Raw genomic sequence first — 12,084 nt, forward strand, 5'->3', positions numbered from 1 at the left:
AGCCCCAATCTCAGCGAAATACGGGGGGGGGGGCAGGGTATTGCTTGGGCCATTTATCGTTTTCTGCCGCTGAAAAACCGGCGTTTATTTTCCCTGACCCAATGTGAAGCCCTCATCCAGCGTAATTCAAACCGTGCTCTGTGTAACGGGGGTCTGTGTTTGTTGGTGTGTGCCGGCTTGCATCGTGAGCCAACGCTGCGTAGTGGCTCTTGCCACCGCTGTGACCTCCATGCGCCGTATTTAAGCCAAGCACATGTGCCGCGCGTGTAAAAGGGGTTTGACCGCGCGCTAATTGTCGTCGTGGCGAACTCCGTTGCTCGGTTTTTAAAGGTGTTGTGGTGTGGGTTGCTGTGCAAATATCTGGTAATTGTATCATGTTTCTTCCCCGCAGAAGGCTCTCTGGATTACTTATTGGGCTGAGTGGGCCCTGCAGCCCTCCTTCGCTCTTATCTCTAACATCTGGCAACCCAGCTACTTTTGTTAACTAGACCTGGCTGCTGATGAGACCTGAAATCTTGATTTTGAAGTTTTTGTGACTGCAGGAATCCATACTCTGGTTCTGTCGGTAAGTCACGTAGGTAGAAGAAAAAATAATATAAGAACACGACGTTTCGGAGACCTCAAATGTTGAAATATGTTAACATTTTTCTTGCTTTAAACAAAACTTGCTTGAATTTCGATTTAAAGCTTTTGTGACTGCAGGGATTGTTATTCTGTTCTTTTGGTAAAGTCACTTAGAAGGGAAATAATTTATTATTCATTCTGAAGGCCAATAGCCTTGTTTATGAAGCATAGTTTCTGCGTTATTAATTTGTTTATGATTGGCTCGAATACCAGGATGTGTCCTAATTAGACTAACGGTGTAATCTTTGTCTGTGCGCAGGGTTTGAACTTATTTTCCGGATCTGGTGATCATGGAACTCTCCTGCCTGTACGTGCTGTGCCTCGTGGCTTTGGCCAGCCAAGGTACGCGATGGCTTTTTAATCTCCATGACTGGCATGGCACAGGGAGAGACGGACCTTCAACAAGCAGTAGCATTACAAACCGGCGCAAATTTGCTTTAAAATAGTAACTCGCCAATTGGTACCAAATCGGTTTCGTATACCGATGTTTATTATCATTATCAGGGCTGAAATGTTTTTTCTGTAAAATTATAAAAATGTAGTCATCACAATGTTGATTTGGTGCAAGGTCGCTCGATCCATGGAAAACTTGTGCAGTTCCATTTGAGGCTTTTCTTGATTTATGAATTACATGACTACTATATTATCATTATTTTACCGTGGGTTTGGCATGCTCGAACAAAAACATATGCATTGGAATAATAACATCAAGTAACAGTATCCTGGGTCGGAGACCATTTGAGGAGAGGTCTTTGGCGAGACGGGAGAAGATTGGAGACTAAAACTGCACACGAGCGCACATTATCTGCGCATGCTTACTCCCATTTTGCTCCCCTTCTCGCATGCAAAGACAAAATTGCCCTCTGTAGCATTAACAGACTGTTGGGGCAAGTGCTGTGAGCGAGCCCCTAATGAAGGCCAGCACGGGACACGAGAGGTGGATGGTCAGCACTACGCCCGGCCGCCTTTGTCTCCCCAGTGATGATGTTTTTACACGTCGACCTAGGGGAGGCCCAGGACCGGTTCAGATAATCGTCACTGGTGTTGGCCTTGAGTGGGACTCAAGCCCGGATCGCTGGGTTCAGAGCGCTAACCGCTACACTTCTCGCATGCGCACACAAATACACACGTGCTAATCTTCTGGTATGCAGTATGAAGCTTGTTGGTGGGTTTTTTTCGAAAACGCGTTTTTTTATGTTTTATTCTTGTTTACCCACTAACTATGCATCTGGGCCTGGATTTGCAAAAAAAGGACAATGAAATTACTTGATTATAAAAAAAATGCAGATGTTGCCTTCCCCCCCCCCTACTTGCTAAAACACGTCTGAGAACCGAGGCTCTCCTGAAAATCGGGCTTATTTAATTGGATTTGTGGTAAGCTTTTTGCTATTTTATGTCCAAGGGTTTTGTAGTTTGTTTTTACGAAAATAAGCAGCCTTTTTCTCAAGCACCGCAATGCCTTCAATGTAAACATTGCCTAAGGGTGCATATAAGTCTTGGCTTTGCCACCAATGAATGTAAAACAACTCTACCTCGTAATTATTGTCCTTTCTACATTGGTCGCTTTTACCTTTTTTTTTTTGGCCAGGGGCGCCAAAGTGGCGATTTTCTCCCAGGCCTCGCACGACTGGGCTTGGTTTTTGTCCACGACTTAATAATTGGGGCTCCACGTGGCCTTCTCGCCCGGGCCTTCGGAAACTTCTTGGGCAAGCGCCGCTGATGGCGCTCGCGGTTGCGCTCTTTCTGTGCCCGATTTTGGTACGGGAGGCCGTTTTTGGTTTGCGTGGGTCGCGCCGTAGAGAATCGTGAACATTGACCCTGTGTTTTGGTGACGTCTGTCTGCAGGAGTGCTGAGCGAAGATGTGACGGATGAACTGGTGACTCGGAATAAGGCAGCGGGTACGTCTTCTGTCGCACTGCTTTTGTAAACTCGGGTAGCTTCCCCAGGGGTTCTTCTCCTCTTGATGACATTTTGGTAGATGGCAGCAAGCTTGCCCCCTTAGACAAAGTGCCCACTTTGTAACCAGTGGTGGTGCTGGGTGAGGGGGGGGGGGGCTTTTAGATGTATAAACTCGTGAATTGACAGAAGAGGGTATCGACCAGAGGTAAAAAGGTAGTTGGATGATGGAGATGAAGGAAACTAGATATGAATTCCTTTGTATACCGAGTAGCTTTTATGACCGGATTTGGCTTGGTACTGATTCTTTTGCTTAGCTGGCCCATGCCCAGCACCATCAGGTGATTGTAACAGTTGGTAGGCAGATGATTTGGATAAATAATTATGTATCGGATCAACTTTAACTCGGTGATTGGATGTCCCCTTGTCTGACATCTGGGAGCTTCTATGGGCACCTATGGTGTTGTACAGGGTGTCAACAGTGTCCAAGTACTACCATCTCATGAGTAACATGACCAGAATGCAAATGCGACCCTGCCACATTTGTTTAAAGTTCGTCTAACATTGAATGTGGTGTACCGCACCCGCCACCCCCATAACAGGATTAACCCGTGGAGTCACGTGGCCCATCGCTAACCGCTTGTTGCACCTTTGCCAAAACAAATGCTTTTGGGCCACTGGAGGAGGAACAAACGGACACGCCAGGAAAAATAAAAGGACTTTGCTGTCGTACAACCCATTGTGGTTCATATGGCCGTCAACGTGTTTTAAAAATATAATTGTCCGGTGTTAATATCGCGATAAACACATTCTGGGTCGCTCGCACATTTTGCACGGTCGCGGCGTTCGCTTTGAGCCGTGCAGAGAGCAGTGGTTGCCTACCCGGTGGCCTGCGGAACTTGCAGATGCCAAATTCATTTTCACAAAACGCCACGTTTCTTGGTGGTGTCCCCGTCATTCTCTCGTGGGAAGAGCTTAAACCCCGTTGCCCTGTTACATCACCTGTACGGAAAACACCCAAGTTGACGCAAACACAAGCTTGGTATTTAACCTGGGGGTGGGGGGGGTGGTAAATTTAAGGTAAATTTAAGGTAAATTTTTGGATGCCCAGCAGGCACTACCAAAGTTACTGCACACGTGAACCGATGTTTATGACGTCACTTGGCCACAAGGTGGCGGCGTAACATTGCCAATAACTTGTCCAAAATAGAGCGGCGGATAGAAGTTTTTAGCAGCTCGGCCTAAATCCGTGGATATTACCTCCCAATCCTTGCTACCTCCGCCCGCCCCCTTACTCCGCACTCCACCCCCGAGGCTAACTACCTCGGTATTGTCAATATTTATAATTCTTCATATGCAGATTAAGCCACTGCACACAGTGAATGTGCCAGATGGTTGGTTCATTGCAGAAAGCTGTGGTGGGTGGGGGGAGCTCGTCAAGTCTGGCGTTGATAATTGCTGGGCTGGTTTGGTGTAATTTTATTTGGCCGTGTGATAACTGGATAGTATCGCTTGCAAGTCTGACCTGGGTCTAAACTAGAAATTAAACTTTTTATTTTACCAGGGTAAGGCCCACTGAGCCATATCGCTGTGGGTTTTTTTCAGAAGCACCACGCCACGAAAGCTCAACGAGAAGTGCCTTCTGTGGAAATGTATAGCAGCCAAATACTCTAAACCGCATGTTGATATTTTTTTAATGTGGAGGGGAAAACCGGAGCAGCCGGAGACAGCCACGTGACCACGAGGGGGCAACATGCAAACTCCAAATTAATACAGAGTCACCAAAATGACGAAGGGATGAAACAATACAGCAAGGCATTAACTATTCTGGCAGGACATTTACAGGCGAAATCGAATACTGCGTGCGCACGTATTAGTATTCCATAAAGCAACATTTACTGCACACGTAAGTCCGCACTATAAAATGAAACTAGTGTTTATTTTGTGACGTGACACACTTGCATTGGATTAGTTGCTAAGGACATTGACTTGATCAGTAACATAGTATGCACGGTATAACGCGGCGTATATGTACATTCATTCGGCGCAATATGCTGCATTTCTGAACATATGCCCGAGTACTGCATAAGGTGGTGCATTGGTAATTGCGTAAATATCTCGTTTTGTCTTTTCAATTATTTACCATTATGGACGAATAAGCTGTACTTTAAATTGAATGGAGTCATGACCGTCCAGGCATGTGTGTATGTCAGATGGCACGAATAAAAAGGATTCAATTTTGTATGGCAAAAGGTAATTAAACCTTTATAGTTAAAACGTCATTAATTTCGTACCCTTTAAGCCTGAAATGTTTTATAATAATTCGCTTGCTGTTGTATGCAAATGTCATCATACTTTTTTTTTATTTCGACAGATACCCCAAAACAGCCAGACACCCTCTACTATGGTAAGGTGACCTTTTGTCAAACAATTCACGAGTTGTCATTTGTGGTTGTTTTCTGTGGGAGGTGAAAAAAACCCTGGGATATTGAATGGGTTGCTGATGCTGCATTAACAAAAACCTCAACACATTCGTCTAACACGGTGGCCTTAAGGATAAATATATATAGTAGGTGACCACTTTTGGGCAAATGCCCTTTTTTTAGAGCATGTAAATTATTGTGGCAGTGTTATTGACAAATTTGATTGTTAAGGTTATCGCATCCTGGCAATTGCCATCCTAAAACTGCTTCCTGCTTCAGTCGGCACTAATTTACTGAGCGTTAACACGGCATGGAACTCGCTGGGCGATCGCTAACAGCACAGGCGATTTCACTTTGGAAACCAAATAGCATTTTTGTGGGCAAATGGCTATCGATGCTGGTGTTAAAGTTGCACCTGGGGGGTCCATGGGCCAGAAGGGTTCTGGCACTGGGCCCATGCCAACGACGCTATGCCCACTTGCTCGTGTTTCATGTTGACGACAAATACTGAGATTGTTGTGGTTTCGTGTAAATGGTGTTGTGACCACCTGCCATTTGCATACCATGCTGGCCATAAAAGCTGCTCACCAAATCTCCCTGAAATATGTCTGATCTTGTCGCATCTCCAGAACCTAAATGGGGGTTGAGCCCGGTTCGTACTTAAATGAAGTGGCCACCAGAGCCTGTCAGGCATAGGCCCGTGAGGCGAGATGGCCAGGAGAAGGTAGTGCTAGAGCGTCGCAATTGTGTGGGCGGTGGGATTTCTCAAGCTTCTCCTGATTTATTCTCGTGCGACCAAACATTTAATGATATTCGCCAAAGATCCCAATGCAGCAGGAACACCTCCTGTGTAAGAGTCTTGACTCGGTGAGGCTCTGGGATAAATACTCACCGTTTTTATCAATTGCCCAGCGTGTTCCTAAGGCTAACCAGGGGTGAACTCTGTCTTGTATTTTCAGACTACGCTACTCTCTCCAAGGTTGGGCTGGTGTTTGCTGCAATCATGTGCATCTCTGGAATTTTGATCCTCCTGAGTAAGTCTGCACGACCACAAGAATTGCGTGATTTATGGCCTCGGGGGCAGGGTGCTTAACGCTCGCGCGTCTTTCTATTTTGTTCACTTATTTTCTCAAGTGGCATCTACTGTGTTCTCTACTGCTGGATTATCTGAGTAGCAAAAGTAGCTACATATGCTACACGGGCCCGGCACTTTAAAGGGCCCTGTGGTAAATGCTTTCAAGCTATAAATTCCGGTTCAGTAATTCTGCACTTGCTCTTACTATAGTACTATACCGCCTTCAACTTTTATGAACGACTGAGTGTTTAAGGTTAGCGATTTGTCATCTGGCTGTATAGCAAGTGAAAAAATACAATTACTTTACTGTGCAAGTTAAAATTTTGTTTTAATATTTGTTTGATTTAATTTAGGGCCCCCGCACCTAGCTTAATCTCTGGCACTGGTGTTCTCTCAATTATCAGACGCTCCGGGGAGTAGGACTTCATCCCCGGTCTCTTTCTTTTGAGGTCGTTTTAAAAACAAAGCATCATTTAGTGATCGAGAGAGTACGGTGCTGCTCTGGGGAGGGGGGGTGAGCAGTCTTCCACCAAATGGTGATGAAACGCGTTGCTTGAAAATGGTTAGGGATGTCTTCTGGAAGATTATTCCGAACGGCTGACGGTGACTTCTGCCCCTTCTGGATTGGTCATGTGGCTTGATGTGCAGAAACAGTCTTCCGGAATATGATTCTGAACAACTAATATAAAAACGCATCATCTGAAAGCAATATCACCTGGCTTGTTCTAAGAAGCACTTGTAATGTATTTATTTAATACAGGGAGGGGGGGAAGTTCAACTTGCAATGTGGATTATTGTGGAAATATGTAAATATTGATAATGCCACAATTTGACTAACCCCCCCCCCCCATCCTCTTTAAGAATCGATTCTATTTCCTCCTCCACCATACCGTCGTGGTCTTTTTGCATCGTTTGCAGCGTCTTCCTCGTACCATTAGCTTAAATGTAACATTTGTATTTGGCTGCCATAAATGTCCGTGATATGCCACTTTGTTAAGCTATCATTTGTGGCCAGGTGGCTTCTAGTAAACGGCTATTCAGCTCAGCGGGCCTTAGCTGGTAAAATAAAAATATAATTAAGAAAATAGTTTCGTTTTTAGTATACACCTTTCCACAAATCGTAAGTTTCCCCAATACAAGACCACAGAGGTTGGGAAATTATTGCCTCTTTTTTTGCGGCTGCCTTCCTGCTTGTCTGCCGTTTCCTGTGCCTCCGCTGAATCCATCCGGTCTGTATGAAGACTGTGCGTGTTACAAATTCTAAATTATTATACTTAAAATTTGATGCATGGTTCATGGGCGTAACGATTTAATCTGCATAGTTAATGCCAAAAATATGCATTGTTCTTTGCACATGGCTTTTTTTAACACCTGTATAATACAAACTAAGCTAACACAACTGAAGAATCCCCATGTTTGGATTATCTAATCGCCTTGACATTGAACGACCCAATGCTTGGAATTTATTGACTTGGTATTAAACGTGTCCATTTTTATTCCGCATACCAATTGTTGTTCTTGCAGGTAACTCCAAACGTTGCCGGAACTGTGGAAAAAGGTGAGCAAGGCTCGCGATGCTGCGTGCATTTTGGTGGCTGATTTTTTTAAGTAACTTTTTTTTCTTCCTATTTTTATGCAAGCTGCTCTGGGTAGGGCTGCTTTAAAATGGATGCTTGTGGCTATGCATGCCTGGTAATGCAGCATTTACACGCAAGCTAAATAAATATGCAGCGCTGTGAAGGTGACGGTTACTGAACCACGAACATACGAGAGACGGCCCCCTCTTTTTGCGTGGGTGTCCAGAAGTCTCAATGTCCCCACTTTCCCATATATGGCAGTAGAACAAGTCACATTCCATCTGTGCCAGGTAATTTCTGGTTTCCTCCCACTTGTATGAACTTGCATGACTGTTGTTGGCCAAGCATCCCAATACAGCACCGCAGAACTTGGGCGGTCGTTGGCTCCGGTTCCGGCTGCTTTCCTGTTTGTCTTTGGTTTTTCACTCCTGAATCCTTTTCTGAGTGCATTACACATTTTTGTATAAATAGGTTTTTCTTGCTTTGTGGCAGATTCATTCCCCAAAAAATGGGCGTATAACGTGAAACCCCTTGAAGAAAGCCGACTACCGAGTAGCACATGTACAGTACACACAATGTTGTCCCGCATTCGACCGCATAGCCACCTCGGAGTGAATTAAAATCCCCTTTTTTAATATATCAAATTTTGAGTAGAAATAGTTTGGCCGCGCATACGTGAAATCGCACAAAGCGAGGGGAAAGCTATATTATTGTAAGACAATCTTGAATGCAGAGGGATACAATGGATTTTTTTTTGTTCGGACGCCTGAATGGGCTGAATGCCAGGTGCAGTCGTGCACGTTACCTCGAATCCTGCGACTTGGGAAGTGAAACTTGACAAAGCCAAGCACTGGCCTGGCGCTTTGTTACCACTATAATTAAAAGGCTAGCACCTTTTTTGTATTTTCGATTATAAATGTCCCCTTTGTGCCTCTTCATTGCCTGAGATTGACTCTACAATCCCAGGGTGAACTTTGTCCTCCACCCCTGAAACCAAGAACCCATGAAATCCCGTCCCATTCGTTGAACTACAGCTGTGGTGAATTTAGTTTAAATCTCCTTTTTTTTTATATATAAATGTTTTTCAGCTACTCCGGAGCCGAACGCAAGGAAGTCCGCGGAAAGCATGGAGCGCATGCCCACAACGTCGGTAATGCCGTGTGATGGTCACGGAGTGGGTGCACACGCAGTCTGGAATGTCCTCCTAACTCCCACTTTCGAGTCCTCGCTATCGGTCTGGCCATTGCGTAGGCGGACGAAAAAGGGAACTGTCAACACGCTGAAGAGACAGTTGCGTTGTTTGCACATTTGTTTCGAGTAGGTATTGAAAAGATGGCAGGGCCTTTGTGTTTATTGCGGTATCATCGTGGGCTGCTGATCAAATTATTCAAGGTCACGCTAAATAATGGTGTAGATTACAATGAGCAGAGTTGAGCTATGTTGTTAAATGCTAATCATCATAAAGTACGATAGATTACACTGAGATTTAGTTAATCCAGAGTGATTAATGCTAACCATTGTAATGCTATAGTACTTGAGTTTAAGCTGAATTTTTAGTTCGTGTATTGTGATTGTAATACTGACCCTACAGTTCTATGTGTATATATTCCACTGAGATTAGTTCATCCATGATGGTTCATTCTATAGCGTGTGCCCAGCATGGTTCAGCTCTTATGCTGCAACGTTGTCATAGTCTATCATAGATGTTAGCATATACTGGAGTTGACTTGACAGAATGGTTACATTTGAAGACAAAAGCAGCTGGCATTATCTTTTTTTGGACGTAGAATATTTTATCGTACCTGCTTATTGTGATTTTAAACGTGGAATTGTTTTGGTTTTTATTAATGGTAGGAATAGAACTTTAAAAAAGTCACCCAGCATGATGTAGTTTGCCGGATCGGCTTGCATGTCTGTCTGCGTGCACATTTTAAATAGTTTCTACATCTGTACGGAAGACCTCTTCTTTTTACAAAGGGCCCTATTTACAACAAATGCGTGCTGAAATGTCTCCTCCATTTCAAACAGATTTTTATTCGTGGATGTTCCTCGCACATCCATGGTGCTGATGGTTTATTCACCCGTGCCTTGTTTATTTTTTACACTTGACAGAACCGGTATTTTAAATAACTCAAATACATTTCAGTGTTTTACAAGCGGTTGCCGTTATTAGCTCGCATTTCCAAGTATTCGGTTGTTGGTGGTAGACGTTCACGTAACAAACCGACAATTGGGCCATCACAACTGCAGTGTGCTTCTATATGCTCACTTTTACGAGGTCCTGTGTCAAAATGTAAACTGTTCGTGACTGGAATCCAGTGTTTCTCTGCCTGCACATTTGTAATAACGGTGTACAATATTATTCTGCATTGTTTTTACATTTTTGTTGTGTATGGATATGTTCATGAATTTTCTAAAAGTTCAGTTGAGATAATATAACGTGGTAATTCACTGTCAGGCCTGCAGGGGGTGGGGGGGGGGCAATCTACACAGGGCCACAGTTCCTGGTACGGGAGGGGCTGCTCAGGAAAGGCCGGAGGCTTCAATGGGTTAGGCCTCCTCTCGCCTTTTGTTCCAGGCCTCCAAAGGCACCTTTCCACAATCCTGGGCACAATCATTAAAAAGTTTTATTAAAAGTTTTACGTCAAAATGCGTACAGTCACATGTCCGCCGCCATTTGTATCACCTATAAAAAAAAAATTGGTTTTCTAATTTTCATAACTTGACAAAGGAACACAACAAGTGTTTTTTGTCTATCGTGGTTGATGTAATGGATTTCAAAATCCAAGCAAGTCGGCATAAGATGCCAACAGTTTTGCACATAATGCATTTAAATTCGTGGCCTGTTTTTATTTCAGTTGTGATCATAATACTGTCCTCATGTCTGCTTTGTTTTCTTTTTAATTTCCTTTCATCCGTTTTGGTTTTTGTATTTTTGTTTTATTTTCATTTGCTCCTTTTCCGTTCATCCTTTTTTGGTTTTGGCTTCCATTATATTTATCTCCTCGCTTGCCAGGCTCCCCATCCAAAGGAAGGCTGTTATCATACCAGGATAGCACTGTGTGATTGACATTCACACAAAGCCAACACTTCAATGCCCGTTGCAGGCAAACTCCTCTCTACACCCCCAGTGCAAGCTCTGCAGTAATAATTACACAGATATGCTGTGCACATTAACATGCAATAGCATTTGAAATCCACAAGCAATAATGGGGGGGGGGCATGGTGTGAAATGGTGAACATGTGTATTTTGGAAAAAATATTTGGAACAATTATAATTTGCATAGGTTGGCTTTAAAAGTACACAGTCACAGGTAATGACATTGTTGCAGCCCAGTCGAACACAACGTGGTTATGGGCATTTTCACATGCATCTCAATTCGCCTGTTTGCAGGCCATGTCACCCGCTAGCTACAGAAAGGTAGTTATCGGTCAATTTTACTCTCATTGCTATTTGGTGAATTTTGACCATTCTCTCGGTGGGCGGTGTGGGCACGTGATGAAACCACGAAGTGGCACGTTGTACAAGCCTTGAAGTCATCTGAAAATGTGATTCCCATCAAATTGTGTGCATGTGTGGGGGGGGGGGCGCGGTAGTGTAGTGGTTAGCTTGCTACACTACAAACCCATTAACCCGAGTTCGTTTCCCACTTTACGATCAACACCAGATGACGAGTATCTTGACCTGGTCCTGGGCTATGTCACCTCGGCCTCAAATGAGTACCTGTTGCAGTATCGTAAATATCGCCACCAGGGAGACAAAAGCACGGTCAGGTGTAATTCTGGCCACTCCCACCCCCTCGTGTGCTGAGCCGGCCTTCATAGGTGCTCGCTAGCAGCACTTGCCCCAAAAGTCTGTCCAGGCTGTGTTGGGGGGTATTTTTGTCTTTGTTAAAGGAGAGCCGCCATGGCAGGTCGCTGGCCTTGTGTGCATGCTGTTCTGTGCTGTCTGGTCGAGTGTAAGCAACTAATAGCGAGTCGTGTGTTAGTCGCATGACCGCCCAGTACAGCCTGTGCCAAAATTACTGGGGGGGGGGTAGCAGTCGGCCGGGTCCCCCTATCCTGTTTTCACTTCCCTTTTAGTTGTGAAAACAGGATTTACCGACTGCCTGGTGGGGGTGTGCTTAAAAAAAATAATTTGGGAAGACGAGGGCTGTTTTTGCCCCATTTTTTTTTACATTTTCGGCTCAACTTCACCACAGCGTGTGTGCTGAGTTCAAATACCGGAAGGTCGAGCGTGCGACCTATGGTTTCGTGGTGTGGATTGAAACCGCACATGAGGAGTACGTGGTGAATAGTATCCTAGACAAGAGTTTCCCACCCCCCTCCCACCCCCTCCAAACCGCTCCTACTACTTTGGTTTTGCAATTTACGAACGTTGTTTAGAACCTACTAATGTTTTTGTAAAAATAATCCAATAAAGTGTTTTTATGCATATCCCACCACCCACTCCTGTATTGTGATCTTAAATTAAATGTATACTAATAA

At 44.4% G+C, this 12,084-nt stretch overlaps 1 protein-coding gene across 1 annotated transcript in view; it reads left to right on the forward strand.

Moving 5' to 3' along the window:
• LOC144942980 (uncharacterized) overlaps nt 1–12,084 on the forward strand; it is a 35,056-nt gene extending 22,972 nt beyond the window's left edge. Inside the window, exons 2-7 of the mRNA XM_078870069.1 lie at nt 884–966; nt 2,470–2,523; nt 4,896–4,928; nt 5,904–5,978; nt 7,544–7,577; nt 8,685–12,084. Of these exons, the coding sequence (XP_078726195.1) occupies nt 915–966; nt 2,470–2,523; nt 4,896–4,928; nt 5,904–5,978; nt 7,544–7,577; nt 8,685–8,760 (324 nt within the window). The 5' untranslated portion in view covers nt 884–914 and the 3' untranslated portion in view covers nt 8,761–12,084. The remainder of the gene's footprint in view (nt 1–883; nt 967–2,469; nt 2,524–4,895; nt 4,929–5,903; nt 5,979–7,543; nt 7,578–8,684) is intronic.

This window comes from Lampetra fluviatilis, chromosome 29 (assembly GCF_964198595.1).
Source record: "Lampetra fluviatilis chromosome 29, kcLamFluv1.1, whole genome shotgun sequence".
NCBI classification, from domain to species: domain Eukaryota; kingdom Metazoa; phylum Chordata; class Hyperoartia; order Petromyzontiformes; family Petromyzontidae; genus Lampetra; species Lampetra fluviatilis.